This window comes from Notamacropus eugenii, chromosome 1 (assembly GCF_028372415.1).
Source record: "Notamacropus eugenii isolate mMacEug1 chromosome 1, mMacEug1.pri_v2, whole genome shotgun sequence".
NCBI lineage: Eukaryota > Metazoa > Chordata > Mammalia > Diprotodontia > Macropodidae > Notamacropus > Notamacropus eugenii.
The window spans coordinates 519,771,275-519,798,049 of NC_092872.1; the positions used below are offsets into that span (position 1 = coordinate 519,771,275).

Sequence of the window (26,775 nt, forward strand, 5' to 3'; positions counted from 1 at the left end):
CTCCATTCTTTGTGATTTTTTCCTAACGTAGCTTTTTTGTATTTCAGGGTTAAGTCAAAAGTTCACTCTTAAAATAGAGTTTGCTATTTCTGATGAATGCTTTCCAGCCAATGTCCTTTGCTAATCTAAAACTGTTAAGTTTCTTAAAGGTCAGAATATCCTTTATAATGAAATGTACTATGAGCTGTATGAGTTAGAAAAGACTTTCTGTGGAAGAGTGGAGATTAATGATGAGATAAGGACAACAATAGTAGTTCCCATTCTTGTAGCATTTTAGGGTTATAAAGCACTTTCATCATGACTCACACCTTCATGAGAGGAAGTGGGATGTAATGGTGAGAGTGCTGTAATGAGAGTTAGGACCAGCTGTGTGACCTCCAGCCAATGAATTAACTTCTTTGGGCCTTATTTTCCTCACCTGTAAAATGAAAGTGTTGGACCTGATAAAGTCTGAGGTGCCTCCAGCTCTCAATCTAATTAGGTCTTCTGACTCTGGGAATGGCGGATCTGATGTCTTAGGAACAAGCTGGTGGGCTAAGTAGAGAGAGGGTGCCCACCAGGTGGGGAAGAGCTTTGTTCAGAGGAGTGTATGGTGAACTGGAGATGGTGATGGACCAGTTTATGGTTCAGAATTCCCAGGTGATCTTAGGAGAAGCAGGTGAGCTAGGACTTTTCTAGTAGTTTGGATTGGGCACAGAGCAACAGTGCAAATTGTAGGCAAGGAACAAGGACAGAGTATGGAGTATGCTGAGAGTGGCTAGTAGGGGGAGGGCGATGGCACTTGGGCTGAGGACTCTTGGGTCATTTGGGGATTAAAGAGAGGCTTCTGCTCCATATAATGCCTGAAAGCTCTCATAAATGCTGGTGCTCCCTGCTTAGAATCATAGAGCCCAGGAACCAGAAGTCCCAGAACATAGAGGGACAAAGCTCACAGGGACTGTAGAACATTGGATGTTCTAGCAGACAGAAGAGAATTCTAGAGCTAGGATCTTAGGACCATCTGATCTAGGGGTCCATGTATATGGAAGGGGAAAAAAAAATTACACCTTTATTTTCACTAACTTCTAATGGAAACTTTTTTTCAATGATCACTGTAGGCAGCACCTTTTCAGAGATGGTGTTCATAGGTTTCATCAAGCTGCCAAAAGAGTCTGACTCATAGAAAATTCATGAATATTTGATCTAGTCCAATTCTCTTATTTTACAGAAAAAAAAACCTGCCCCCCCCCCCCCCATTTTGCCCAAGGCTGCACAGGTCTTGTTTAAACCTGGTTCTCTTATTTCCCAATTCTCCTTGGATAGTTAGTCCAAAACTTCATTCATCAAGCTGCCAGTTGATCTTTTTCAGGGGTGAGGGAGGGCATGTAGGGAGGGATGAAATGATCAGATCTCTTCTTTGAGAGCCTTGAGAAGTTTTGGAGCCTGGAGAGTTCCCCTGGGTAGTCTATGGAGGAGAATTGATGCTGGGTTTTGGCCTTATTGTTTAGGTAAGGGAAAGCCCTGAGGAGGTCTTTGGTAGACAGGACTTTGAGAGGCCCAACTAGAATCTTTTCAGTCTTCTTTCCATCCCCCTTTTTTGTTTTTTAATAACATATTAGAGAATCCTTGGGTAATTGGATAGACTGGCTAACAACGTTCTTTAGAACAAGGAAGGCTGTACCAGTAGGCAGGAGACCTGGCATGGGCCATTTTGACCTTGGGGAACTCATTTGGCACTTATTACTCACTTTTCTTAATACATAAAATTGAGGAGTTAGAGTAGCAGTAGTTAGTTCTTAACCTGGAGTCAGGAGGAAATTAGGTGACACGGTGGATAGAGTATCGACCTGGAGTTCAAATCCAGCCTTAGACACTTAACAGCTGTGTGATCCTGGGCAAGTGACTTAACCTTAGTTTCCTTATCTGTAAAATGACGATAATAGTCGCATCTGCCTCCAGGGGTGGTTGTGAGCATCAAGTGGGATAATAAGTAAATGTAAGGCCGGTGCCTGGTACTTAGTAGATGCTTAATATAGGTTGATTGATTAATTTGTTAGGACTTGTTTGAATTTGAGCACCTTGAAATACATTTCTTTCTTGATAGTTTTATGTGTCTTTAAGAGGATGGTACAAATATGGAATATAATTTAATTCTCTAATTCTCGATCTGCTCTAAATTTATTTTGCTGGAGTTCTTTAGTGGTGCCAGTGGTACTGAGCACTGCTGGTGAAGTTGCAAAGTAATTTAGGGTTAAGTAACTGTATGATACGATGTCTTTCAGATCGGAGCAAAGTGGATATGGACCTGAAAGAACTGAGTGAGTCCGTTCAGCAGCAGGCAGCCCCTGTGCCCCTCATTTCACCCAAACGGCAGATTCGAAGCCGGTTCCAGCTTAACCTCGACAAGACCATAGAGAGCTGCAAAGCACAATTAGGTATGTCCTGGCCACGGATCAAAATGGGTTCTAGGGTGAAGCTGGTTTCTCTTAAGAGCCAGAGGTTAGGTTTTCACTCAAGTGGATTTCCTCTGTGGTCAATTATTTGTCAGCCTTTGGTTAATAATTATACAAGAAGATAATTTGATCCAAACTATGGATGGGTTATTCTTTAGCTGAGAGCCACTTAACATACAGAGAAAGCTTTCTTCTAGGAAGATTGTTATTCTTTTTAAAACCTTATCAGCTCAGGGTTTTCTATGCCAGTATCTTAGCAACAATATGTACTTGGCATTGAATACTATCCTTTTGCTCAGTCCTCTGCTTCCAGTCTGGTCTGTTTATTAGATCATAAATCTGTCCCGGGGTGTATGGGGTGTTCGGAAGAACTAGTACCTCTGGTGGGAGGGCTGCTCATCCACCTTTGGTGTCCACAAGTCACCCAGCCCCCTCATCTTTGGCTCCAAGAAGCTGTAGCATATGAGGCAGTAACACCCCAGGAAAACCATCTTGGGAAAGGAGCTAAACTTGGTTGAGGGTAACCGACAAACCTCAAACCCATCAGTGAGCTGGGGGGATGTTTATCCCAGGCATGTGAAGACTTCCCCCAGCAGACTGGGCCAATGGGACCAGTTTATTCCAACGGCTATAAAGGAGGATGAAGCAGGTGATATGGAATATATTTAGAGCTTGGTCAGACATCAAAGATGCCAAGGTCATCCAGTGCATCCTGAACCATTGCCAGTCTTCTTGACTTTGGTCTTGCCACTGGCCTTCGATGACTTTGGAAGAGAGAATGAAGTCGATGACTTGGCACAACTCTGCATCGCTTTAATTCAATTCACACACCAATTAAGACATCAGTATCATTGGTCCTCTTTGAAAACAAGGACAAACAACAAGTCTGCCCCAGTATTTTCCTGCCACACTTCAACAAATGGTCAGAGTGTGGTGTGGTGCATTGAGTACTGGCTGTGGAATGAGGAAGACCTGGATTCAAGCCATGCCTCTGACACAGCTCTGTGATCATGGGCAAGTCACCTAATCTCTGTGAGCTTCAGTTTCCCCTTCTGTAAAATTAGATGGGGGGAAGTTAGACTAGGTTGCTTCCAAAGGTCTCTTCCAGTTCTGAGTCTAAATCTTAAGAATTTTTATTCAGTGCTCAAAGATAAGAGGATCTGGGTTCAAGACCCAACCCTGCCACCTGTAACCTTATGACCCTGGAAAACTTGACCCATTGGGCTTCCATTTCCTTGGTTGCAAAATGGGGATGGGACATTGGACTAGATCAGTGGGTCATCAGACCTACAATGTATTAGAAACTGAGAATGCAAATAGAAAGAAACAATCCCTCCTGGAAAAAGGGCTTATGTTCTAATGAGGGATATAACAAAGACATATGTATGTATGTATCTATCTATCTAATCTCTATCATAGGTTGGGGGCTGGCAGTGAGAGAGAAAGAAGTAAGGGATAAACATTTTGAAGCCACTGATGAGGGTTCTAAGAAACCTTAAGAAGACATTTAGACGAGCTGTCTTTTTTTAGCAGCTCAAGCATCATCTTCTGCATGTAGCCTTCCCTGAATCCAATAACTAACGGCCTCCCTAACTGCCTTGGATTTAACCATACGTATTTAAATCGCTGGATATTTAGGTTTGTACCTGCATTTATATAAATATATATTTCTATTTTATATAAATGTAATTTATATTTTATACAAATATAATTTATATAAATATATTTGCACAAATTTGTATAAATATATATTTATATTTTATGTAAATATAATGTATATTTATGCAAATATATATTTATATTTTATACAAATATAACTTGTTTGTATAAATGTATATTTATATTAGTGCAGATATATATTTCCCCATATTTCCTGTATTTCCCCTATATTCATCAATTTTCAAAAAAATTTGTTTTCAGCATTCATTTAAAAAACATTTTTGAGTTCCAAATTCCCCCTCTCTTGCTCTACCAATTGTTAAGGCAACAATATGACAGCAAGTATGTATGTGAAATCCTGCACAGTGTATTCCTGTATTGGCCACCTCAGACTCATCATAACTGACAAGTTGAATCACTTCAAGTCAGTAAGCATTTATTGAGCACTTATTACATGCCAGATCCTCTAGTTTTATACCTGGTAGTTACTCAGGGAAGACTTCCTGAATCGGTGACTAAAAAAGTGTTAGGGCTAACAGTGTAGAACTTTATGCATGTGCCCCAGAATGGGTCTCAGATGATGTTGAACATTGGATGCCCATGGGTCAAAGGGAGGCATTGTCATGGTTATAAGGAGACCCCTATCACTTTTCTGATATACATGGGCTCACAGAACAGCCACAGTGAGCCAGGAGACCTGGGTTTTGTTCCTAACCATCTGGGTGACCCTGAGCAAGTCACCTCCTTTCTATGGACTATGCAAATCTAACAAATTACTTCCCTTTCCTGAACCTCAGTTTCTCTCCCTATAAAATGAGAGGTTTAAGCTGGATGATCAGTAGAATTTCTTTTAGTGCCTAAACTTTTATGATTCTTAGATTCTTACTTAAATCAATAAGATTTCATCAAATACCTGCTATGTGCTAGGCACTGGGGGTAATTAATAATAATAGTCATGTCTAGCATTCATATAGCCCTTCTAGGTTACTTTACAAATATTATCTCATTTGCTTCTCACAGCAGCCCTAGAAGACAGGGGCTGTGACTGTCCCCGTTTTACAGACGAGAAAACTGATGTTCAGCAACATTGAGTGACTTGCTTGGTGTTATACAGCTTGTAACTGTCTAAGGCAGAATTTGAACTTGGGTCTTCTGAATCCAAAGTCGCCATTCTACTGTACCACCTACCTGTATATAAATATATAGAATGAGATGATCCCAGCTCTCAAGGATTCTCAACACTCCAACAGAGGAGAAAATAGGTTTACATGAAATTCTATGCAGAATACAGCTTCACAGAAGGCATTCTTTGCAGTAACACTGTAAGGTGGTAGTTCTTGCAGTATTCCGTTTTGCACTCAAGAAAGCCAAGGTTTCAAGAAAGGAAGAGTAAAGTTGATAAAGGTTGGGAAGATGCAGAGGTAGGCAGCTAGGATGGTGCAGGGCCTTGGGTCCATACCACATGAAGATTGGTGGAAGAAACTGGGCATGTTTAGCTTGGAGGAGACTCCAAAGGGCTCTAAGTATGACAGACTCTGATGTGGAGGAGAGACAAGAGTTCTGTTTGGCCTCAAAGGCTAAAATTAGGAGCAGTGGGTGGATGTTATAAAAGACTTGATATTAGAGAAAACTTCCTGATTATCAGAGTTACCCAAAAGTGGAATGGATGCCTTGGATGTTGGGGGCTTCCCCTTCTTGGAGGTTTTCCAGTAGAAGCTAGCTGGCCACTTGTTAAGTATGTATTGGTGGGTATTTTTTGTCTTTTTACATTTTTGTTTTATTTTCAGTTCTGAATTCTCTCTTTCCCCTTCTCCTTTCCCACTCAAGAAGGCAAGAAAACAAAACCCATTGCTAATATATATAGTTATGTAAGACAAATTCTTGCATTAACCATGTTCAAAAAAAGAAAAAAAAGAGAAGAAAATATACTGCAGTCTTTCCTCTGGGTCCATTATTATTTTTTTTATTTTGTGGACATGGATAGCATATTTCATCATGAGTCCTTTGAAACTGTTTGGCCATCAGATTGATCAGTTACTGAGGCTTACAGTGTGGTTACTGTTATTACCATGGCTCTACTCACTTCACTTTGCATCAGTTCATACAAGTCTTCCCAGGTTTTTGTGAAACCAAGGAGATTTCTTTGAGGTATGGGTTAAGGTAGGTAGCTACCAAGATGCTCTTACATTCCGTGATGGTATGACTTGAACTCAAGACCTCAGCTCACTGTTCTTATCACATCATGCTACCTATTCATAATCAGAATCTAGTTTCCTTTTTAACGTTTGACATGGACAATGCTTGTGTGGTGGTCACAGTGGTGAAGTGTTCTTTTCTTGATTCATGAATACAGCACGCACTGATTTTTCTCCTTCCCATTTAGGAATAAATGAAATCTCGGAAGATGTTTATACGGCAGTAGAGCACAGTGATTCAGAAGATTCAGAGAAATCTGACTCGAGTGACAGTGAGTACCTCAGTGATGATGAACAGAAGACTAAGGTTGAACAGGAGGAGACAGAGGACAAAGAAAGTAGCCGGACGGAGAAAGATTCCGCTGCCTTGAAAAAAAAGCCCAAACCTCCCACTCCGGTGGAAATCAAAGAAGATTTGAAAAGCACATCTCCCTCCACTGAAAAATCAGACCCTGTGGGCAAAGAAAAGTCCACTGCAGATCCTGAGAAGGATTTTTCAGAAAAAGTCAAGACTTTGCCCCATCCTGTGAAAGAGAAAGTTAAAGGCAAAGATGAGACAGATTCCCCTACGGTACATTTAGGTCTGGACTCTGATTCAGAGAGTGAACTTGTCATAGATCTTGGAGAAGATCACTCTGGGAGAGAGGGACGGAAGAGCAAGAAGGAGTCCAAGGAACCCCCTGCTAAACAAGAGGGTGAGCTCTATCAGTTTCAGGATGTTCTCATTTGGTATCTTGCCCATCTTGTACATGGGGGTTATTTAATTCAGTTTGATTCATTGGATATTTGGTAAACACTATGTGCAGGGCATTGTGTTCTGGGTGCTAGGAATACATAAAGATGAATTGCTTCCTCCCCTCAGTGAAGTGGTGCCGTGGATAGAGCATTGGCCTCGCATCAGGAAGATCTGAGTTCAAATCCAGCCTTCGACACTTACTAGCTGTGGGACATAGGGCAAGTCACTTAATTTCTGTCTGCCTCTGTTTCCTCAACTGCAAAGTGAGAATAGTTTTAGCACCTACCTCATAAGATAGTTGTGAGAATCAAATAAGATAATTATAAAATGCTTAGCATAGTGCCTGGCATACAGTACGGGCTTCATAAATGATTGTTCCCTTTCCCCCTTCTCATCAAGGAATTTATTTCCTACTAGGGGTAGACAGCCAGATGTAGATGGGTAGGAGAGACTGTTAATGTGCCAGGCACTGTGCTAAATTCTGGGAATACAAAAATAGCTAAGCAAGATGGCCCTTTCTCTCAAATATCTCAGGTTCTAATGGAGCAAGATAAATTATAAAGAGAATCTGGGGAGTTTGGGGAGTGGATAGGGCAGCTGGTAAAAGAGGTGGAGGACAATGTAAAGTGGAACATCTTGACTGCACACACCTCCCAAAATGGTGACCTTGGCTAGGGACACCTAGGGTCACCTACTGGCGAGAAGAACTCAGGATGGAATCATCCCTAGCTGGACAAGGCAGCTGGTGGGGAGGTGCAGCAGAGTTGAGTAGGAAGATACCAAGTGTACAGAAATAATTATGATGAAGTGGGGAATTCATGCAGACATGGGAGACTACTTATGCCTAGGCACAGATGCAGAAGATGGTATGTTGTTATGTAGAGGGAAATGACTCCTAGGTGAGATTGACTAGAACTGAGAGTGCTTAAAGGGGAGTATTATGAAATTAGACCATCAACATGAGGAGTGAGCTATATTCTGGACCCAAGTCAGGCTAACACCTTTGTGTTTTACTCTTGAGGCAGTAGGGAGCCACTGAAGATTTTCGAGTGGAGGAGCAACCTAGTTGAACTTTTGTTTGGAGAGTAGCAATTTGATAGCTATGTGGATTGGAGCTAATGGATTGGAGAGGGGAGAGACTGGACACTCAGAGACTATTATACTTGTCCTCTGTTACAGCGAGGGGTGAGAAAAAGGTTCCGATATTAGAGATACTGTAGTGGTGGAGTTCTCTCCTTTGATCCTCACTCTAGCCCTATGAGGTAGGGAAGACAGCTCTTATCTTTATTTTTGTAGATGAGGACAGAATGGTTATTTTGCCTAAAGCCACACAACTAGTCACAGAGTTATTCGGTTTGTAGATCTGGAAGGGGCTTCGCAGATCATGTAGCCTAGTCCCCTCCTTTTTACCAATGGGGTAATGGAGCACGACTGAGCTAGGCTTGGAGCCCAGGCTCCATCCACCCAGCCAGAGAGATCACCAGTTATTTTTAACCTGTATCCACAGTTTTTGTTCTGGTCACATAGAAATTTGTCTCCTAGCAGCATTCTCATTGTTTTTGTCTGCCCTTTAACTGTGGTCCCCAGTCAGAGTGCATTCCCTCAGCAGTAAAGTATAAAGGGCATGTGTTCTTGTGTTGTTCTCTGCCCCATATTTAAACATGCTAAGGTTTTCCTTGCTGTTTGTAATTTCCAGCTGCTTTGTCATTTTCATCTTCTTAAAAAAATCATTGACCTGAGGAACATCCACAAACACGAACATTTCCATATACGAAGGATAGAAAAAGAGGATTCTGTATACAGCCATAAGTATTACCTACAGCATGTTTCTAAAAAGGATGGGTTTTCCAAAAATCTTAGTGCACTTTAAAGCCATGTGTAGCTTAATAGCTGCCCTGTTCCCTTTTGTAGTTCTTTCTTGTGTATTTGAAAATTATTTTTAACACTTTTTTCTTTACCCTTTTTTTTCCTTGGGGTGGGCATCACAACCCTCCTTTTTCTTCCCCCCCCTTCAAAAAATGAGAGCTCTCATTTGTAACAGATAAGTGTAGACAAGTCCACTTAATTTACACATTGTTGGTGTCTGGAAATGTAAGCCTTCACTTTTCTCTGTTGAGAGGTCCAAAGCTGCTTCATCATCAGTTCTCACAAGTTGGGATTGGTCACTGCTTCTTGTGTTTCTTTGAGGTTGTTTTCCTTTACCTGATTGTAGTCATTGCCTGCATTGTTGTGTAGAGAACAGATTGAAGACAGGAGAGATTGGAAGCTGGGAGATGGAGGCCATCTCACCAGATGGCACTTTGGAATCCTCGTAGCAAACCTTGATGAATTTCAGCATCAGTTTCTTTTACTTTTAACAGTGTCCCTGGCACACAGAAAATATTTAATAATAGATTTATCTATATCTTTCTCCATCTGTCTATTCCAAGGTACCATGCAGGGTGTAAGGTAAGGGGCCATAAGTGTGATATTCTGGAAGGTCCTCAGGAACCTTTCTCTATGGTCAAAACTATTTTCATGAAGATACTAATACATTTTAATTTTGACTATGGCAACAGTAGGTCTTTGGGGTGTGTGTGGGACAGGGTGGGATGGTCCTCAGTAATATTTAACAGTGTAGAGGTCTCCTGGAACCAAAAAGTTTGAGAGCTACTGGACCAGAACACAGACTGTCTCACTTGGAAGTGACCTTGGAACAAGAGTTTTAGAAACCTGAGGAACCTTCGGAGATCATCTTGCTCTCAGTATCTGCCGTTTAGAGGTGTGACTCAGAGAAGGCAAGTGATTTGCCCAAGGACACACAGATGTGAACTGTGGTCTCCTGACTCCACATTTCTCACTGTTCCCACTAGGCCACACTGTTTATTTTTTTGTAAAGACAGTTGAGACTAACCTTCAGAAGGACGTCTGGATGCCTGAATAATGTGAAGAGGCCTGTTAAAAAAGACTGGTGTGATGAGCTGAGTTCAGTAACAGTCGGTGTCATTCTAGGGAATTGATGGAGGAGGTATTAGGTCACTGGGTGATGGTGATGAAAACGATAACGTCGCCACCACCACCTAATGTTTATGTACCACCACCCATTTATATGCCAACTACTACCATTACTACCACACACTTACATAACGATAACGGCAAACACAGATACGTTACTCCTCCCCACCCCCATTTATACCACACCAACATCAACAACACCCAACATTTCTACAACACCAGTCTTGACCAAAACCTTTAAGGTTCATTCCTTCTCAGACTGACATTTTTGTGATGGTGAATTGGCCCATCTGCTGTCTCAGTTCTTCCCCAGATCTTACTCACTGAATGGGCCTTGCCTCAGGTGAACTGAGACCTGGGAAAACCTTCATTTAGAAAGACCAAGGTCACCCAGTGCTTTGTCTTGCCGCTGGATTTCAGCCTCACTTCAGTCCAATTCACACGCAAGTCAAGATGTGACCCTTGTGATGTCACTGGTTTTCTTCGAGAGTGAGGGACAAACACCCCAAGACCTGATAACATTTATATAATAACAGCAGCTACAATTTATATGCCATCTAACATTTCAAAAGCAACACCTAACATTTCTGTACCACCACCACCTCTTATTTATACGCTGCTACTACCACCACCCAGTATTTATATTACAATAACATTACCTGTTATTTATATAACAGCAAACAGCATCTAACATCAGCAGAGTGCTTTGAGGTTTTGCTTGAGGTGGCGTTTCATAGTGGAGAGAGATTGAACTTGGGAGCCAGAAAGCCTTTGGGGGAAGCGGGGCTATGGTGGGAGGCCACAAAGGCACATATCACTTATCTGGGTCAGAAGTGTCAAACATGGTAGACTGTATACAGCCCACAGTTTTTCCAAGAAAGGACAGAACTAGATTAAAATGTAATTGGGAAATATTTAACAGAATAAATAAAAACACAATAAAATGTAGATAATATTACATTTTAAAACTAGGTCAGTATGTGGCATGTTTGGTAGAGAAGGTTTCTTTTTCTAGGAGAGTCCTCTTATCAGTGAAATCACAGGTCTGGTCTCTATCCCTTTAAAGTGTTACATTTGAGTTTCCTAACAATTCTGTGGAGTATAGATAGGATGGAGATTATTTTCCCCATTTTACAGATGAAGGTACAGCTCTGTGTTCACCCTGACCAAGTCTTCCCCTTGGTGTTGCTCTGTGCCTGAACTGAGGAGTGTGGCCCCCATCCAGTGTGGCCAGTAAGTGGTGTAGGACAGGAGTTTCTGTAGGAGCGAGATGAAAGGGAAGGAGAGAGTTGTAGGGGGTTCATATGCCAACCTGTGGTCATCTTTGCGCCTCTGTGAATGGTCAGTACATTCAGTGAGGGGATTTGAAAGAATAGGGATATTGTCACTGTTGGAGGAATGAGTAATTGGACTCAAATTTTATCATACCAGGCAACTGAGAAACTTTACCTACCATTCATTACAAGAATAATGTGAAGAAATTCTACGTTCCATAGTACATAGAAAACTAGCTTTGGAGTCGGGAAGAGCTGGGTTTAGGTTCCACCCCTGATACATGCTGACTTTGTGACTGTAGCCTAGTCCCTTAACTGCCCACTAACACAGACCATTCTCTAATAATGAATTGCAGAGCAGCTGCTTATCTGTGTTGGCTGGAGTTCCCTACTTCAAGGAAACCTTATAGGAGGTCCTCAACCCCCCAGAAAGGTCACAAGAATCCTACCTACTTTCTGATTACAAAGCCTTTTTTACGTGAATTGATCTTGAAATAGTGGGTAGCACTGGATTGAAATTGGAGACCACCTTGTGCCAAGACCTCAGAGAAACATTTGCCCTACATTCATCCAGCTGGTCAGTGAAGAGCCAGGATTTGAATTCAGATCTTCTGACTGATCCTAGCTTAAGTGCTCTTTCCACTACATGAACTCTCTAAGTTGTAAAGGCACAGCCACAGAATAAGGAAAATCTGTTTTCTCACCTGTAAAATTTGGAAGTTGGATTAGATGACCTCTCAGACCCCCTTCTGTGACTCCTTATTCTTGGATTTGTGGTGGCGGTAGTCCCATATAGGGTTATGCTATTTTTAGAAATGTTCTTTTTCAATAATTTTTTTACTGAACATTCTTAAGATGGATAGGATTAGATTATACTTTGTCATCATACTTAATGATACTTTTAATTTTGATTTAGCAGGTGTGTGTAAGCTCCAAGGGGTTAAATTGGTTCTTATAGCTAATGATTAAGAGACCATTAATGAGAAGGAAAAAAAATTCTCTTTAAGAGAATTCTTTCTTCCTTTAATCCATCATTCATCCTCTCCTTTCTTTTCTTTGGGCTCTAGTTCATAGACTCCTAGGCCTAGAATCATCTATCGTCTAGACCAGTGGTCCTCAAAGTAGGGTCCCTGAATCCCTTTCAGGAGGTTCATGAGGTTAAAACTCTTTTCAAAATAATGCTGAAACATTTTAATTTTGAATGCATTTAAATATTGATAGATACAACTCAAGTTCTTTGGGAGAAGGGTTCTCAATAATTTTTTTAAAGATTGTAAAGGGGTCCTAAGCCCAAAAAGTTGAAGAATCACTAACCTAGGCAGATTTCTCCAGCTTAATGAGTTAATATACAAGAGAATTACTTTTCACCAGATGCTTGCCTTTCATGTACAGGATTGGAGTCATACACTAAGTTGGTTATTTTTGGATAAGGCAGGCTTGTGCATGCCGATGGGCTTGCCTCAATTTTTTTTTCCTTGTTAATTTTCGGCTCTGGGCAGTTGAGGGTGAACCCTGTAAAGCATCTTATGTGGGGGCTTTAGGATTTACAAGTAAAGGTTGACAGAAGATAACTGATTATTATTTCCAACTGGCCCTTTGTGTGGGTGGGCCAGTCTTTTTTTAAGACTTGGTTTCCTAAGAGGAGTATGATTTTAAAAAATGCAGTTTGGAGAACACCAACAGAATTATAGGAATTTTTGCATGCTAGAAGCTCCATTTGTAGAGTTGGCCTTCCCAGGCCCTTTGAAGAGACTGAAAAAGGGTATTAATATCCCATTTAGGATGCTAAACACCAGTCTGAAAGTCAGTGTGTGTGTGGGTGGGTGGGGGAGGGCAGGGTGGTCCTGGAGTAACACTCAGACCTCTCGGTTCAGCAGCAGGATGGTTCTGGCTGGAGAGAATAGGGCTGGACTGCTTGGTGAAGGGAGAGCGAGGTGCGAGACACCTTGGAGTAGGCCTGCCTCCCTAATGGTGGTTGTACAGACGTGGCTTTGCAGCCAAACCACAGGGAGAGAACATTTTATCTCAGAAGTCAAAACAGGCAATTTGCTTCCATTCATCCTCCTTGGCTTCCCAGAAACATTTAGCTTACTGAAATCTTCCCTGGGTATAATTATATTAATGTTTTTATGGGGGTGATATAAACTTTAAAAGGATGGGCATATTTTTTTTATTAAGTAATTTAATGTCATAAAGATTTAATCACATTTTTGTTCTTTTGGGAAATCTTATTTCAGTGTTTCTAGAAAAGTGCATGAATTCAGGCTTTGTGGTGGCCTTGGGTGGTCTTTGTCTCCCCCGATTGTCAGTTTTGCAGGAGTACTGCTGTTTGGGGCCTTACTGGTTTTTTTCTAATTGCTTTGCAGGTATGACAGTTTATGATATTGTACCTTGAATATGCAACTTTGGAATTTTGCTATTTAGAGCACTAATGGTTAATTACTGGCTTTTAAAAATGAGAGAAATTACAAGCACAATTTCAGAACCCTATACTTACTTTCAGGGGCTCCAAAACTGTCTACTTAAAAGTGATATTGTCATTTAAAAGTTCTAATTAAATAATAATAATATTAATGTTGTTAATTTTTAAGTTTTCTCCAAACTCTCTTTGACCCCATCTGGGATTTTCTTGGCAAAGATTCTGGAGCTGTTTGCTATTTCCTTCTCTAACTCATTTTACAGATGAGGAAACTGAGGCAAACAGGGTTAACTGACTTGCCCAGGGTCACACAGCTAGGCAGTGTCTGAGGCTGGATTTGAACTCAGAAAGAGAAGTCTTCCTGATTCTAAGCACAGTGCTCTTTCTATGGTGCTGCCTAGTTGCCAAGAGTAGTCAGTAGTACTGGTGGTGGTAGTTAAAAATAAAAGTTAAAAATTTAAAAAAAAAAAACAAAAACAAATAAAAACAAATAAAATAAAATATAAAATAAAAATAAAAGTTAAAAATAAAAGCAATTATAAAATTATATAGAAATCATATTTATATATAATTATGTATATATATTTATATATAAGTATACATATGTATAATTATAAAAAAAGCACAATTTCATGAGCCCTACAGTAGTTTTCAGGGGCCCCAAACCCATCTTTTTAGGAATAATAGTGTCATTTAAGAGTTCTAATTAAATAATAACAATAAATAATAATAGTGGTAATTAATACTCTCCTAGATCTGAGCCTGGGAGGGATCTTGCAGATGGATCCTCTTATCTAACCCTGCTCCCCCATTTCACAGATGAACAAACTGAGGCCTAGATAACTTGCCTGAGGACACCTAAGTAGTAAATAGAAGAGTTGGGATTCTTATCCAGTCCTTCCCCCCACCCCGGTTTAATTGGTTAAAATCTCACCGTGTTCTGGATGCCAACAGATGCTTCAGATACTGTAGAGTAAGAGGGAAACAGAGGGTTAGTTGTAGCCTAAGGACAGAACCTTGTACATTCTTGCCCATGAATAGCTCTACCTTTGAGGAGATGTTGCTTTCCTTGGGACAAGATGATGCCATAGTGCACAGAGGGCTGGTCCTGGAGTTAGGAAGAACTGAGTTCAAATTTGGCCTCGAATCCTAGCTGTATGACCCTGAGCATGTCACTTAGATCTGGTTGCCACAGTTTCTTTAACCCTGTCCTCCCTCCAGGCTAGGCTCGTGCTCCCTTGCTCTTGACCTCATCTTTGCACTTGGGAATCTCCCCCCAACAGAGCCTGGGTTCAGGCTGCTGTGCTGTGTGCATTCCCCCAGTCCTTCTGGAGCCCTAGGTGGAAAGGACTCTTTCCAAACCCCCTGAGCTCTCTTTGAGGCATCTCTTTGTGATCCTTTTGCCTTTTATTTTTGTCTTATCCCTCCTCTAGACTACAGGCTTGTGATTATAGGTCGAGGGCTGCAAAGAACCTCAGAGGTCATCTAGTCATTTAATCAACCAGCAAGCATTTATTAAGCATCTACTGTGTGCTAAGTACTGGGGATACAAAGAAAGTCAAATAGAGCCCCAGGGAGTTCTCATTCCAATGTGGGGGGAGACAGAATGCAAATAACTATGTATGTGCAAGATGTATACATGGAAGGTAACGTCAGAGGGAAGGGAGTCCGTCCATCTCCCCCCATCTTCCAGGTTAGGAAACTGAGGGAAAGGGAAGATAAGTGAATTGCTTAAGATGGCACAGGCAAGAAGCATCAGAAGTAGGATTCGAACCCAAGTCCTCTAACCCTACACTTGGTTCCTTTTTCCGCTGTACTATTCTCCTTCATGGCAGGGATCATATTGTAGTTTTCTTTATATCTCACATGTTGCCTAATATACTTGGTAATGAGTATATGTTGGTTGAGGGCAGCTAGGCGGCACAGTGGGTAGATAAGAGTGCCAACTCTGGAGTCCGGAGGACCTGAATTCAGATTTGGCCTGTCTGGGTGATGGTGAGGAAATCACTTGACCCTGTTGGCCTCATTTTCTCATTTGTCAAATGAGCTGGAGAAGGAAATGACAAACCCCTCCAGTATCTTTGTCAAGAAAACCTTCAATGGGCTCAGAAAGTCTGTTCCCATTCCACTGAACAGAGTAGGTTGGAAAAATGTCACAGATATAGCTGGATGTGTTTGGGTACCATACCAGCAAACATTTGGTTCCTCTGGTCCTCACAACTACGCTGGAGTATCATTGAGGCTGGACTTGGACTCCTGTCCTGCGCCAGGCAATTACTAGCCTTGTGGCCAGAAGCGAGTCCTTTCACTTCTCCAAGAGGCCAGTTCTCTTATCTGTAAAATGTAATAATACCTGTGCTGCTTTTCTGAGCTGGGTTGTTTGTGGGTAGGTAGTAAAAGAATATTTATGTAAAATGCTTTGGCCAATATTATATGTCAATGACATTATTATAACAGTATATATAAATTATATATTGCATGAATATAGCTGATTATATGTAATACGTAATATTACACACAAATACATAATGTATACTTATATACATGTATAATGCACATATATATGTCTTATATGGGTAACATAACCTATCATAATATGTACCATGATGTTATATTATGGTCTAAATAAGATATATAATTTGTATAGCATATAGAATATTATCTCTATATTATACATTATCTAACATATTTCAGTGTTAAGTCATTATTCTTTTCATCACCTTTCCTTGACAGTAATAGCTGACTCTTTATGTATACTGCTTTAAAGTTTGCAAAGCAGTTTACACATGGTATCTCATATGATTCTTGAAACAAATCTATATGGGTGTTTTCCTCCATTGTTATACGAGCAGAAGTCAAATACCTTTTTTCCCCTGTGCCTTTAGCTGTAGGTAAAGCCCCACCACCCTCTAGTGCCAGCAGCAGCCATCCTCCCCCTGAAACACCTGTCCTCACCCGGTCAGCGGCCCAAACCTCCCCAGCAGGTGTCGCCACAGCCGCCACCACCATCGCTGCCCCCGCCATCGCTGCCCCCCCAGCGGCCACCGGGAGCCCTGTGAAAAAGCAGAGGCCGCTGCTACCTAAGGAAACTGCGCCAGCTGTGCAGCGGGTCGTGTGGAATTCTTCAAGTAAGTTTCAAACGTCTTCTCAGAAATGGCACATGCAGAAGGTCCAGCGTCAGCAGCAGCAACAGCAGAGTCACCAAGGCCAGCAACAGCAGCCCCAGTCCTCCCAAGGGACAAGATATCAGACCAGACAGGCTGTGAAAGGTATCTTGCCCCTCCCTCCATTCTCAGTGGAGCCCAACTCCATCCCATCATTTATTTTTAGGAGTAGCATCCTTACTATTTTTAGTTCCCATTACACATTTATTTTCAGATCATGCCATGCCGAAAGCATTCTTCATTTCCTTTGCCTTGTTGACGAAATTATACAGTGTGATAAGCTGGTAGCAAAGTATGTTTTAATAGAAATGCATTGTTAGCCAGTTTGGAGAAGCCATCTGTGGAAGTTACCAAATTAGCAGCAGAGTCAATCCCGTTTGCATATCTCCAGTCCCCCATCTTTTTACAGGTCCAGCCTAGAGTTGATTTGAGACAAAACAAACACATTAAAATCTAGCTCCTGGTTGGCACTCATCTGTAACCAATAAGCCAGACATGTAGGGTTTTTTTGTGTTTCTTTTTTTGTTTTGTTTTGTTTTTGCGTGCTGCTGAACTGAGTTAATGCAGATCCCATAAAGTGAACAAGAAAATTGTCTTTGGTTCCATGTATGCTGGGGACTTGAGTTTGTCAATTTCATGTATATACTCCCAAAGTAATCTGAGCCACCTGGTACCCCCCTCCCCAGACAGAATGACTTTAAAAGATTTTAGGCAGCGAAGGCATGGTCTCAGAACTTCGGTGTTAAGAGGACATAGGAGAGAAAGGTGCCATTTGTCTGCTGGGAACAGAACTGAGAATGGAAACACGCCCAATCCTCAATCTATGATCTTTTGGTTTTAGCTTCATACCCACCATTTGCCTCCAACTCTTCTGGAGCTAGCTAGAGTGTGGATGTATTTAAGGAGTGACAGTCTTGATTCCTAGAAGAGGGATTCTTAACATTTTTTGTGTTAGCCTGGCTAAGCACTGAAGGACTCGTACTCTGCATGTTTTTAAATGTGTAAAATACATAAGGATTGCACAGTTATATCAAAACATACATATCAAAACATTGAAGAAGCAAATATGTGGTTAAAGAACCAAGGTTAAGAAATGCTGTCCCAGAAAGTTTGCTTTGATCCTGTAGGGAACAGATATATAGGTCAGAAGTTAATCTCAGCATTTTCATCTACAACTTATATTTTGTAATGAATCCCCACAAGATGATAAGGTAATGGGAGCCTTTACTTCCCTAGCTGTCCAGCAAAAGGAAATCACTCAGAGCACCTCGACCTCTACCATCACTCTAGTGACAAGTACCCAGCCAGTCTCCATGGTCACCAGCTCAGGATCCTCAGGCACCTTGTCATCTTCCCTCAACTCTGACTTGCCCATTGCCACGGCCTCGGCAGATGTGGCTGCTGATATTGCCAAGTACACTGGCAAGGTAAGCTCTGGAAAATTTGGCTGTAAAGGCAAAGGCCTGTTGGTAGGACCTCAAGGGCCATGCTTTTAAAGCAAGATGATTTTGAGTCTTAAACTCTAGGTTTTATGAGGCTTGGCTGAGAATTTGGAGAAGATAACACAGTCTCTTCATTCTTCATATCATTGGTTATCGTGAGATGACAGCAAAGTTGAAATTATTTAATGTATTGCACATTTGCCAGTACTAGAATGGTTTCTAGAGCAGAGGTTGTTAGAATGTGGAAATCACATGACATCTGTTATGAGTTTTCTTATGTCACTGAAAATGTGGACTGATTATTTATTTTTTAATATACAGAAAAGGAGGAGGGGGAGAATGTTTCTCTTCCCCTTACCTAACAATGAGTTTTCATTGCTTCTTTTGCCAAGTGCCCAGCAAAGGAAGGAGCTGTACACTTTGGCTTTCCCCCAGGGTCTGTGAATTCACATTTGGATATATGGAAGCTGAATCACATTATATTGCAAATGCTTGCTTTGTCTAGTCTGTCCATTTTTTTCTTGGTGAGTTACATGTTTTCAGGAATTACACTTTATTCTTAGTTCGGCTAAGAATAAAGTACTTTTTGAGAGTTAGGTATTGAACTCCTTTCCAGGAGAAGGCCTAGTAGCTGTGCGTCTGTAGTGTACCTAGGGTGGAGTGATACGGCCTTTGGCCCTATGGTGCCAAACAAATGTAGTCAGTTATGTCTGAGGACAGTGAGCCCTGCTCGTCTCTATCTCTTCTGCAGTGAGGGCGTGTGTTTTATACTCATATATCAAAGTTGGCACTCCTTGTGAAATGTGGGAGCTGACAGGAACTTCAAAGCCTCCTCTAGTCTCATCTCCAGTTTGGGCCCAAAGAGGGGATGTGATTTACCCAAGATTGGTAAGGCAGTCTGTGGCAGACCTTGGCACTCAAACCATGGGTTTCCTGATTTTTCCTGGGGTATGTGATTTTCGCCATCCTGCTGCCAGATAAGAAAAACCATTTTGGGGAGAAGCTTTTCTCTCATTTGGGAGGCATTGTGGTATTGAGAAAAGGGCACTGGCTTTGGAGTTTGGGGACTTGGGTTCAGATCCTGGTTCCGATGTTATAACACTAACGACAGCAGCCATAGCAGCTAACGTTTGTTCTTATTCCGTGTCATGCGTTGTGCTGTGCACGTTACAATTGTATCTCATTTGGTCTTCACGACAACCCTGGGCGGTCGATGCTATTATTATCCTCCAATTGTAGAAGAGGAAACTGACGCCAGCCAGGCAAGGGTCACGCAGCTAGTAGATGTTTGAGAGTACATTTGAACTCAGGTCTTTGTGCCTTTTACCTGTGCTCTCTCCACTGGGTCACCCAGCTCTCTTAGCCTTCCTCCAATGTTGGGTAAGTCACTTAACCGCCTCCTTGGGCCTCAGTTTCCTCATCTGTAAAATGCAGGAGCTGACCTCAGCGACCTTTAAGTTACTTTTATGGTCTTGATGGTTGCTTCTATGGGGGTTGGGTTAAACTTTTTATTTGTCTCCAAGGAGACAGGAATCTAAGATTGAGATGTGTGTATTTTGGCTGAAGGATAATTCTTCATTACTATGGAATTCCTTATTAAATTTGGAAATACTAATGTGTCTAAGGAGATGAAGCAATGATTTCTCTGAAATGGAATGTAATCGTTAGCATAGAGTGTATCAGATTTCTTAAACTTTTTAACATTTTCTCGTAAAGAATTTTAGTTTTAATTTTAAAAAATTGACAGCATTAGTAGTAAAATCTCAGTGTAGACTAATAAAGAATGATTGTAAAATGCTTGCAAAATACAAGAGGTTGTTTTTCCTGGCAGGTCCCCCAGTGGGACAGTGGTGTAAGCTGGGAATTGAAATCTCCATGTTGTCTCGACAGTGAGACAGACATTTTGTTCTCCCCATCTCTCACCCTTGTTTTGGGGTGAATTTGAGGTTAATTAAGTAGAATTTTTCTGAAAACTTTCATTTGTCTGTGGAAAATTGACTTTTATATACAGAAGCAGCAGATTGGAAAATACAGAGTAAAGTTAAAAGCTGGAACCTAGGACTTTGGTTAGAGACTTGAATTGCGCTTCTGGCCATCCGCCCCCTCCCCTGGGATTGGGCAGGGTGGAGAGTTGTCACTACTCCCATGTCCTTTCACTTCTTCCATAATCAGCCTTCCCTTGGGAGAGACCATGCTGCTGATGCTGCTTTTTTCACTGTTTCTTTCCTGGGCATACTCTTAAAAAAACAAACTACTCTCTGGGAGTTAGGGCTTGAGCTCCTTTCTAGGAGACCTAGTAGCTGTGTGCACAGCCATAACTAGGGTGGAGTGATAGGACCTTTGTCCTTGAGGTGCTAAAGTTTAGAAAGTGCTGGTGATGTTTCTACTCTGAGTGGAAACAACTGAGCTTAGGTGTGTCGTTAGCAAGAATAAATTGTTAAAATTAAAGCTACCAGAAGGCATACTTCTTCCCTCCAGCCTACTGGAGAACTCCTGCCTACTCTGGTGCCTCTCAGCTCCTATCGACCTCCCACATAATAGCTGCAAGTGAGGTGGTGTAGTGGATAGAGCCCTGGTTAGGGTCAGGAACACCTAACTCTAAATCTGAACTGAGTGGCTATGTTACCTGGACAAGTGCCTTAAATTCAGCCTATCTTTAAAATGGGGATAATAATAGAACCTGCCTTGTTGTGCAGATCACATGAGATAACATGTAAAGGGCTTTGTAAATTTTAGAGTACCCTATAAATGCTAACTAGCTGGGATCTCCCACTCCAGGGCCTTGTGTTCCAAAGTCTTAGGTCCTCTCCCCTGTTGAATTTGTCCTAAAAAGTTGATTTGAGGGTGCCTTTTTACCTTTTCACCTCAGGCTTCAGAACTGGAAGTTACACTCTTGTGACCTGTAAATGTCAGCCAGCTATTCTGATGAAACATCTCATCCTGCCTCACACGTATTTTTGGTTTTGTCTTTTAGATGATGGATGCCATCAAAGGCACAATGACAGAAATATATAATGACCTGTCTAAGAGTACCACGGGAAGTACAATTGCTGAGGTCCGTTGAGATTTGTTGATTTCTTATTTATTAACAGAAAAACTATGTGCCTTGGTTCCTATAAAAGGGAGCCAGGGAAGTTTGCTGTGAAAAATTTCTCTGTCTTGTTCAAGAGGTATTGAAAGCTTCCCTCCAGGGGAATGTGGGGGTGGGGAGTCTCCATCAGCCTTGCACATAGCTGGAGGTTGCTTTGTTCCCCTGTATTCCCATGTGGAGGGTGGGTGCTGAAGGACCCCACTTTATGCAGTGACCTCATCTCCAGTCAGTTTTCAGAAGGTTGAAAGTTGATCACTTGCTCTGGTTTCAAGTAGAGCAGAGTGATGCTGCTGTGAGTCTGTTTAATGAGCCTGGATGTGTGTAATGTTGACTTTTTAACAGCGTTGGGGTCCAGTGGGTTTGTATTGAGGTGTAAAGCCCTCGAGGTTGGGATTTTTGATAGGTCCTTGCATGTGAGGTAAGGAGGGCATGGTGCTTGCCTTGGAGCCTTTATTTTGTAAACTATCTACACGGTCCCAAAGTTTGGCCTGTCCAACCTCTGTCTGTCCCTTTATGCTTCAGATTCGACGTTTGAGGATCGAGATTGAGAAACTCCAGTGGCTCCATCAGCAGGAACTTTCAGAAATGAAGCACAATTTGGGTATCCCTCCATTTGTGATGGTTCTAAGCCTTGGCAGGGAAAAGGGTTGAAGTGGGTGGGCTTGTATCCACACCCATGTGCCTTGGCCCCAAATGAAGACCGGAAGAGTGAGGGCATGACTGCTTTTAATTTCAGCTACGTATGGGAGGGACATGTTTCTGGATATCTTCTTCACCAAAAAAACCCCCCAAAACAGAGGGAAAGTAGGTTCTGGCAGAGTCCTCTTGCATTTCCTCAGTTTTTAAAAGTTGGAATTTTTAACTAGTCAAGCTCTGAATGGCTTCGAATCTCTGCTCAGCCCTATTGATGAGGTGCCCCTACTTTGCGGATTCCTAGACTAGAGTTCGATAATGCTGCGTTTTCCATTGGTTCTACCTGGCATTCTGTATTGCATATTGATGGCCTCATGATGCAGAGGGTGAGGGATTACTGCGATTACTGTTACTTTTGCCACCTTTTCCTTGGTGAGGTAGGAAACCTGAGTTCTAATCTTGGTTTTATTATCAATGCAATATGTGCCTTGGGCAAGCATTTTATTTCTCTGGACCTCAGTTTACTCATCTGTAAAATGAAGTCTAGATGTTCTCCCAGGCTTTTCTACTCTAGTACTCTGATTTTTCTAGGTCCTAGAATATAGCATCTAATACATAGTCAAAGACTATAGGGGCTTACCTGAAAGGAAAATATAGGCCATCATCTTTTCAAAGTGCTCATTCACCTTGTTGTCTCTTCCTCAAAGAGGCATTTGTATATAGTGGAGGGAGTTGACCTCATTGGCTGAGAGACCTGGGGCAATTTTCTTAACCTCTCAGTGCTCTAGGAAAACTTTGAAGACCATAAGGTGCAGAGAAGATGCCCATGTGCATTGGTAGAAGAACTGCCTCATCTGGGAGTTCTTAGACCAATGAAATCCCAGACTGTGAATTTTAAAGTCCTCTGTGATTGTGAGCTCGTGTTAATAAACCCTGGTCCCCCCGTGTAGATAAGAGGTAAAGACAAGATGATTTCTCAATGTCCCGAACAGAACTGACCATGGCTGAGATGCGGCAGAGCCTGGAGCAGGAGCGTGACCGCCTGATCACCGAGGTCAAGAAGCAGTTGGAACTGGAGAAGCAGCAGGCCGTGGATGAGACCAAGAAGAAGCAGTGGTGCGCAAACTGCAAAAAAGAAGCTATTTTCTACTGCTGTTGGAACACTAGCTATTGCGATTACCCGTGCCAGCAGGCCCACTGGCCTGAGCACATGAAGTCGTGTACACAGTCAGGTAACTCACTCTACTGGATCCCCCATTCAGAGTCTCCTGGGGCTGCAAAAGTCATCAGCGCTCAGGGACTTCCCATAGTGGGCAGAAGGCCAGCATAGAATCATGAAGACCCTGACATTGCCCTTGGGAAACAAGGAATCATGTTTGGAATCCTTTTGTGCCAGAAATAAGCATGGAGTCCCTGTCATGGTGTTCAAGTTAATATTATAAGAGATGAATTTGAACCCTTTCCTGCACCTCCTACTGGATCATACTCAGATGTTTCAAAACAAATCTGGTTTAGCCCTCTTCTAGCCTCTAACCTGAGGGAAGAATATTTCACAGTCTACCTAGGTGATGTATTCCTATGTCAAATAGCCCTTTTAGCCTTAAATCTCCTTTTATAGAGAACTTAAATTTCTTTTTTATTTTATTTTCAGTTCCAAATTCTTTCTCTTCTTCTCTCTTCTCCTTCCCCATCCATTGAGAAGGCAAGAAAAACAAAACCTATTACAAATACATATAATCACGCAAACTCCTGTGTTAGCCACATTCCAATAAAAAGAAAAGGCAAAAAAAAGAAGAAATGTCATAATATACATTTTGACTCTATGGTCTGTCTGTCTGTTGGTGGACAGCATGTTCACATGAGTCCTTTGGAATTGTGATTGGTCACGGCATTCATCAGAGTTCCCACGTCTTTCAGAGTTGCGTCATTTACAATATTGCTGTTAACTGTAGGCAATGAGAACTTAAATTTCTGTTCTTCAAGTTTAAAGATCATTAGAGCCAGAAGATGACTTGTTGTTACTTTTTATTGTTGTAATTACTGTTGTAATTCCAGTTACCATTTATCAGTGTGCAAGTCACACTAAACCTTCTGAGCCTCAGTGTCCTCATCTGTAAAATGGAAATACCATCCTTTTCCCTATCTCCTTCCTAGGGCTCTTGGGTTGATCCAGTGAGATAATGAGTGGGAAAGCAGGTTGAACTGTCAAGAGGTATAGAAATAGAATAGTCTAGCCGCTGAGAAACGATGTAGCTTCAGTCATCGCCTTTGTTATCTCTGCACATGGCGACAGACTCCTTCAACCATGGCTTCTTTGTGTGTTCTAATTAGATTTGTCCCTAAGCTTTTCCCTGGAAGACCTCATTTTCTAATTTGTTTTGGGGCCTCCTCTAAACTTTCTGCACATGTGGAATGGTAGCACTTTTGAAATTGCTCTCTTTGGGCATTTCCCTTCTGATGTGCTGGTTTTTTGGGGAGATGGTCAAGGTTCTAGAGCACCTCTCAGAACGGTCCCTTCAGTTCCAAAGTTGCAACTCACAAATGAAATTGAGTAAATATAAAAAAGTCGCATATTACTTAATGATGCAATTTAACATTTTAGCTACGGCAACCCAGCAAGAAACAGATCCTGAGGTCAGTACGGAAACAAATAAATCTGCCCAGCCCAGCTCAAGTGCGCAGACCCCCCAGACAGACACAGCCAGTGCCTCGAAAGAAAAGGAGAGTCCAGCTGACAAGAGCAGGGAGAACGTCACGGTGAGTATTCTGATCGTCCAGCTTGTGACTCAGTCCTTTTCTTAGGATAAGCAGGTCTATGGGGTCCCATTGGCTTGGCTATTTAGGAAGCTTTGAATGTTACTGATCTACTCTTTTAAGACTCAGGCCTCCTGCTAATTGATTAGTTGTGAGTTCCTGAGCCTTATTGGCCACTTTGTGGGTGGCCCACTTGATGCCTCTCCATGGCTAGGATTTTTCATGGGAAGCCAAGTACTCTGCTCAGGAGTTTACTCCCTGTGCTTTTGGGTCCCATCTCCTGCCATCCCATGGGGATATGTGGAAATTAGACTTGTATAATGTCACATCTAGGAGAGACCTTTGGGGTCATCTAGTCTAGCTCCCCTCGTTTCAGAGAAGAGGCAGTTGAAGCCTACCTGGTTGGTTAGGAACAGAGCAGAGACTAAATCCAGGTTCTGTTTGACCCCTTAGTCCAGTGTTTTTCCTACTTCTTCAGCTGCCTACTGTAGGAAGGCTTTGCTGAATCCCACCACAAGGTTTAGGGAAATTTAAAAAAAAAAAAAGGGATTTTTTTTTTTGTCCCTCTCCAAAGGTTCAGCTTTTATCTTGGATGCTGATGGTCTGTGTGACCATGGGCAAATGTCTTAATCTTCCCAGGTCTTTGTTTCTTCATCAGTAAAATGACAGGGTGGACTAGGTATCATCTGAGGTTCCTTCTGGCTCTAAATCTATAATCCTGAAATTCCTGCTTTTTTAAATTTTAATAATTTTTGAACAGTAGTGGAGAGTCTGGATCCCACTTCTGAGGCTTACTCTGTGTAATCTTGGGTAGGTCAGTCTCTCTGCATCTCTTGCCAACTCACTTGTCAAACGAGGAATCTGAACTAGATGGATCTTTGCAAAACCCCTTCCAGCTTTATCTAGTCTTTTATAGATCTTCATGTTTCCTAAACTTTGTCTGCTTTGGGTCAGCTGGAAAGAAATCAGAGAAGAACATCTCCCATTCAGGACCAGTTTCCCGCTGTTCCAGGGCTCTGAGGCTTCTGCTTGACATCTCAACTTCCAGCTGTCCTTTCTCCCTAGTTCCTCCCTGGTGGGTGGAAAAAAGTTGGCCATCAGTGATCAGAGTTCTAGGCATAGCCCCCAGCCATGAACAGCTGCTTTCATCTCCATCAATCCACAGGAATAATCCCTGTGGGGGAATATGAGGAGGGGGAGCCTTTAATGGCTAATGATCATCTAATGATCATTAATGATCTAATGATCATCGTGACCATGAAGAGATAACGAATAAGCCCTAGAGGTCTGTGGTTTCTGCCTCTGTTGATCTGCTCTCCACTGTTGGTATCTCCTCCCCTGTATATGTTCTTTATATATAATACTGTTTCTCCCTACTCTTCTTCTCCCTGCCCCTCTTTTCAGAAACCTCTCCTGTTCTTTTGGAATTTCCTTCCAGATATACTTTAGCCAGGGTCCTATCCCATCAAGTTCCAGTGATAACCATTGGTCTCTCTAAGTTCATCATATTTCCTAGCCATGCATTATGAATTTCTGCTTGGCTTCTGTTTCCTTTCAGTTCATAGGCATCCCTGCTGTAGCATTCCTCCTTATACGCTATAGGGTACAGTGATCTGTGTGGACACATAGGCTGTAGGACCTCAGAACAGGGAGAGGTCACTATAGACCCCTCTCAGGTCAGGAAAGGGAGAACTTTCAAATTTACTGTAGCCATAGACCTGACTTCCTCTTGGTCCCCTAGACCCCCATATCTCAAATCACCATTGAGTAAATGCCACTGAATTTTTCCTCATCTCATATTGACGATACACTAAATTGAGGCATGCACTGTGTCCCTCCTACCCTGTTCTCTTGACTGCACCATGGCTCACCATGTTTGTAACCTCACACTCCTTACTGTCCTTCATCTCCCCCATCCCATTAGCCATCACCTCCTGTCCTGTTGATACTTTTCCTTTTAGAGCGTTTCTCCTCTTTATGTT

General features: G+C 42.0%; 1 protein-coding gene across 16 annotated transcripts in view; it reads left to right on the forward strand.

The window, feature by feature from the left end:
• Positions 1 to 26,775, forward strand: part of ZMYND8 (zinc finger MYND-type containing 8) — a 110,398-nt gene that overhangs the window by 76,334 nt on the left and 7,289 nt on the right. For 11 of the 16 annotated variants that reach the window (XM_072633640.1, XM_072633642.1, XM_072633648.1 and 8 more), the window contains 8 exons: positions 2,262 to 2,414; positions 6,475 to 6,981; positions 16,595 to 16,978; positions 18,110 to 18,300; positions 21,290 to 21,370; positions 21,929 to 22,007; positions 23,032 to 23,271; positions 24,642 to 24,796. In XM_072633640.1, coding sequence (XP_072489741.1) covers positions 2,262 to 2,414; positions 6,475 to 6,981; positions 16,595 to 16,978; positions 18,110 to 18,300; positions 21,290 to 21,370; positions 21,929 to 22,007; positions 23,032 to 23,271; positions 24,642 to 24,796 — 1,790 coding nt within the window. The remainder of the gene's footprint in view (positions 1 to 2,261; positions 2,415 to 6,474; positions 6,982 to 16,594; positions 16,979 to 18,109; positions 18,301 to 21,289; positions 21,371 to 21,928; positions 22,008 to 23,031; positions 23,272 to 24,641; positions 24,797 to 26,775) is intronic. The other 5 variants (XM_072633650.1, XM_072633652.1, XM_072633647.1 and 2 more) reach the window with 1 other exon arrangement.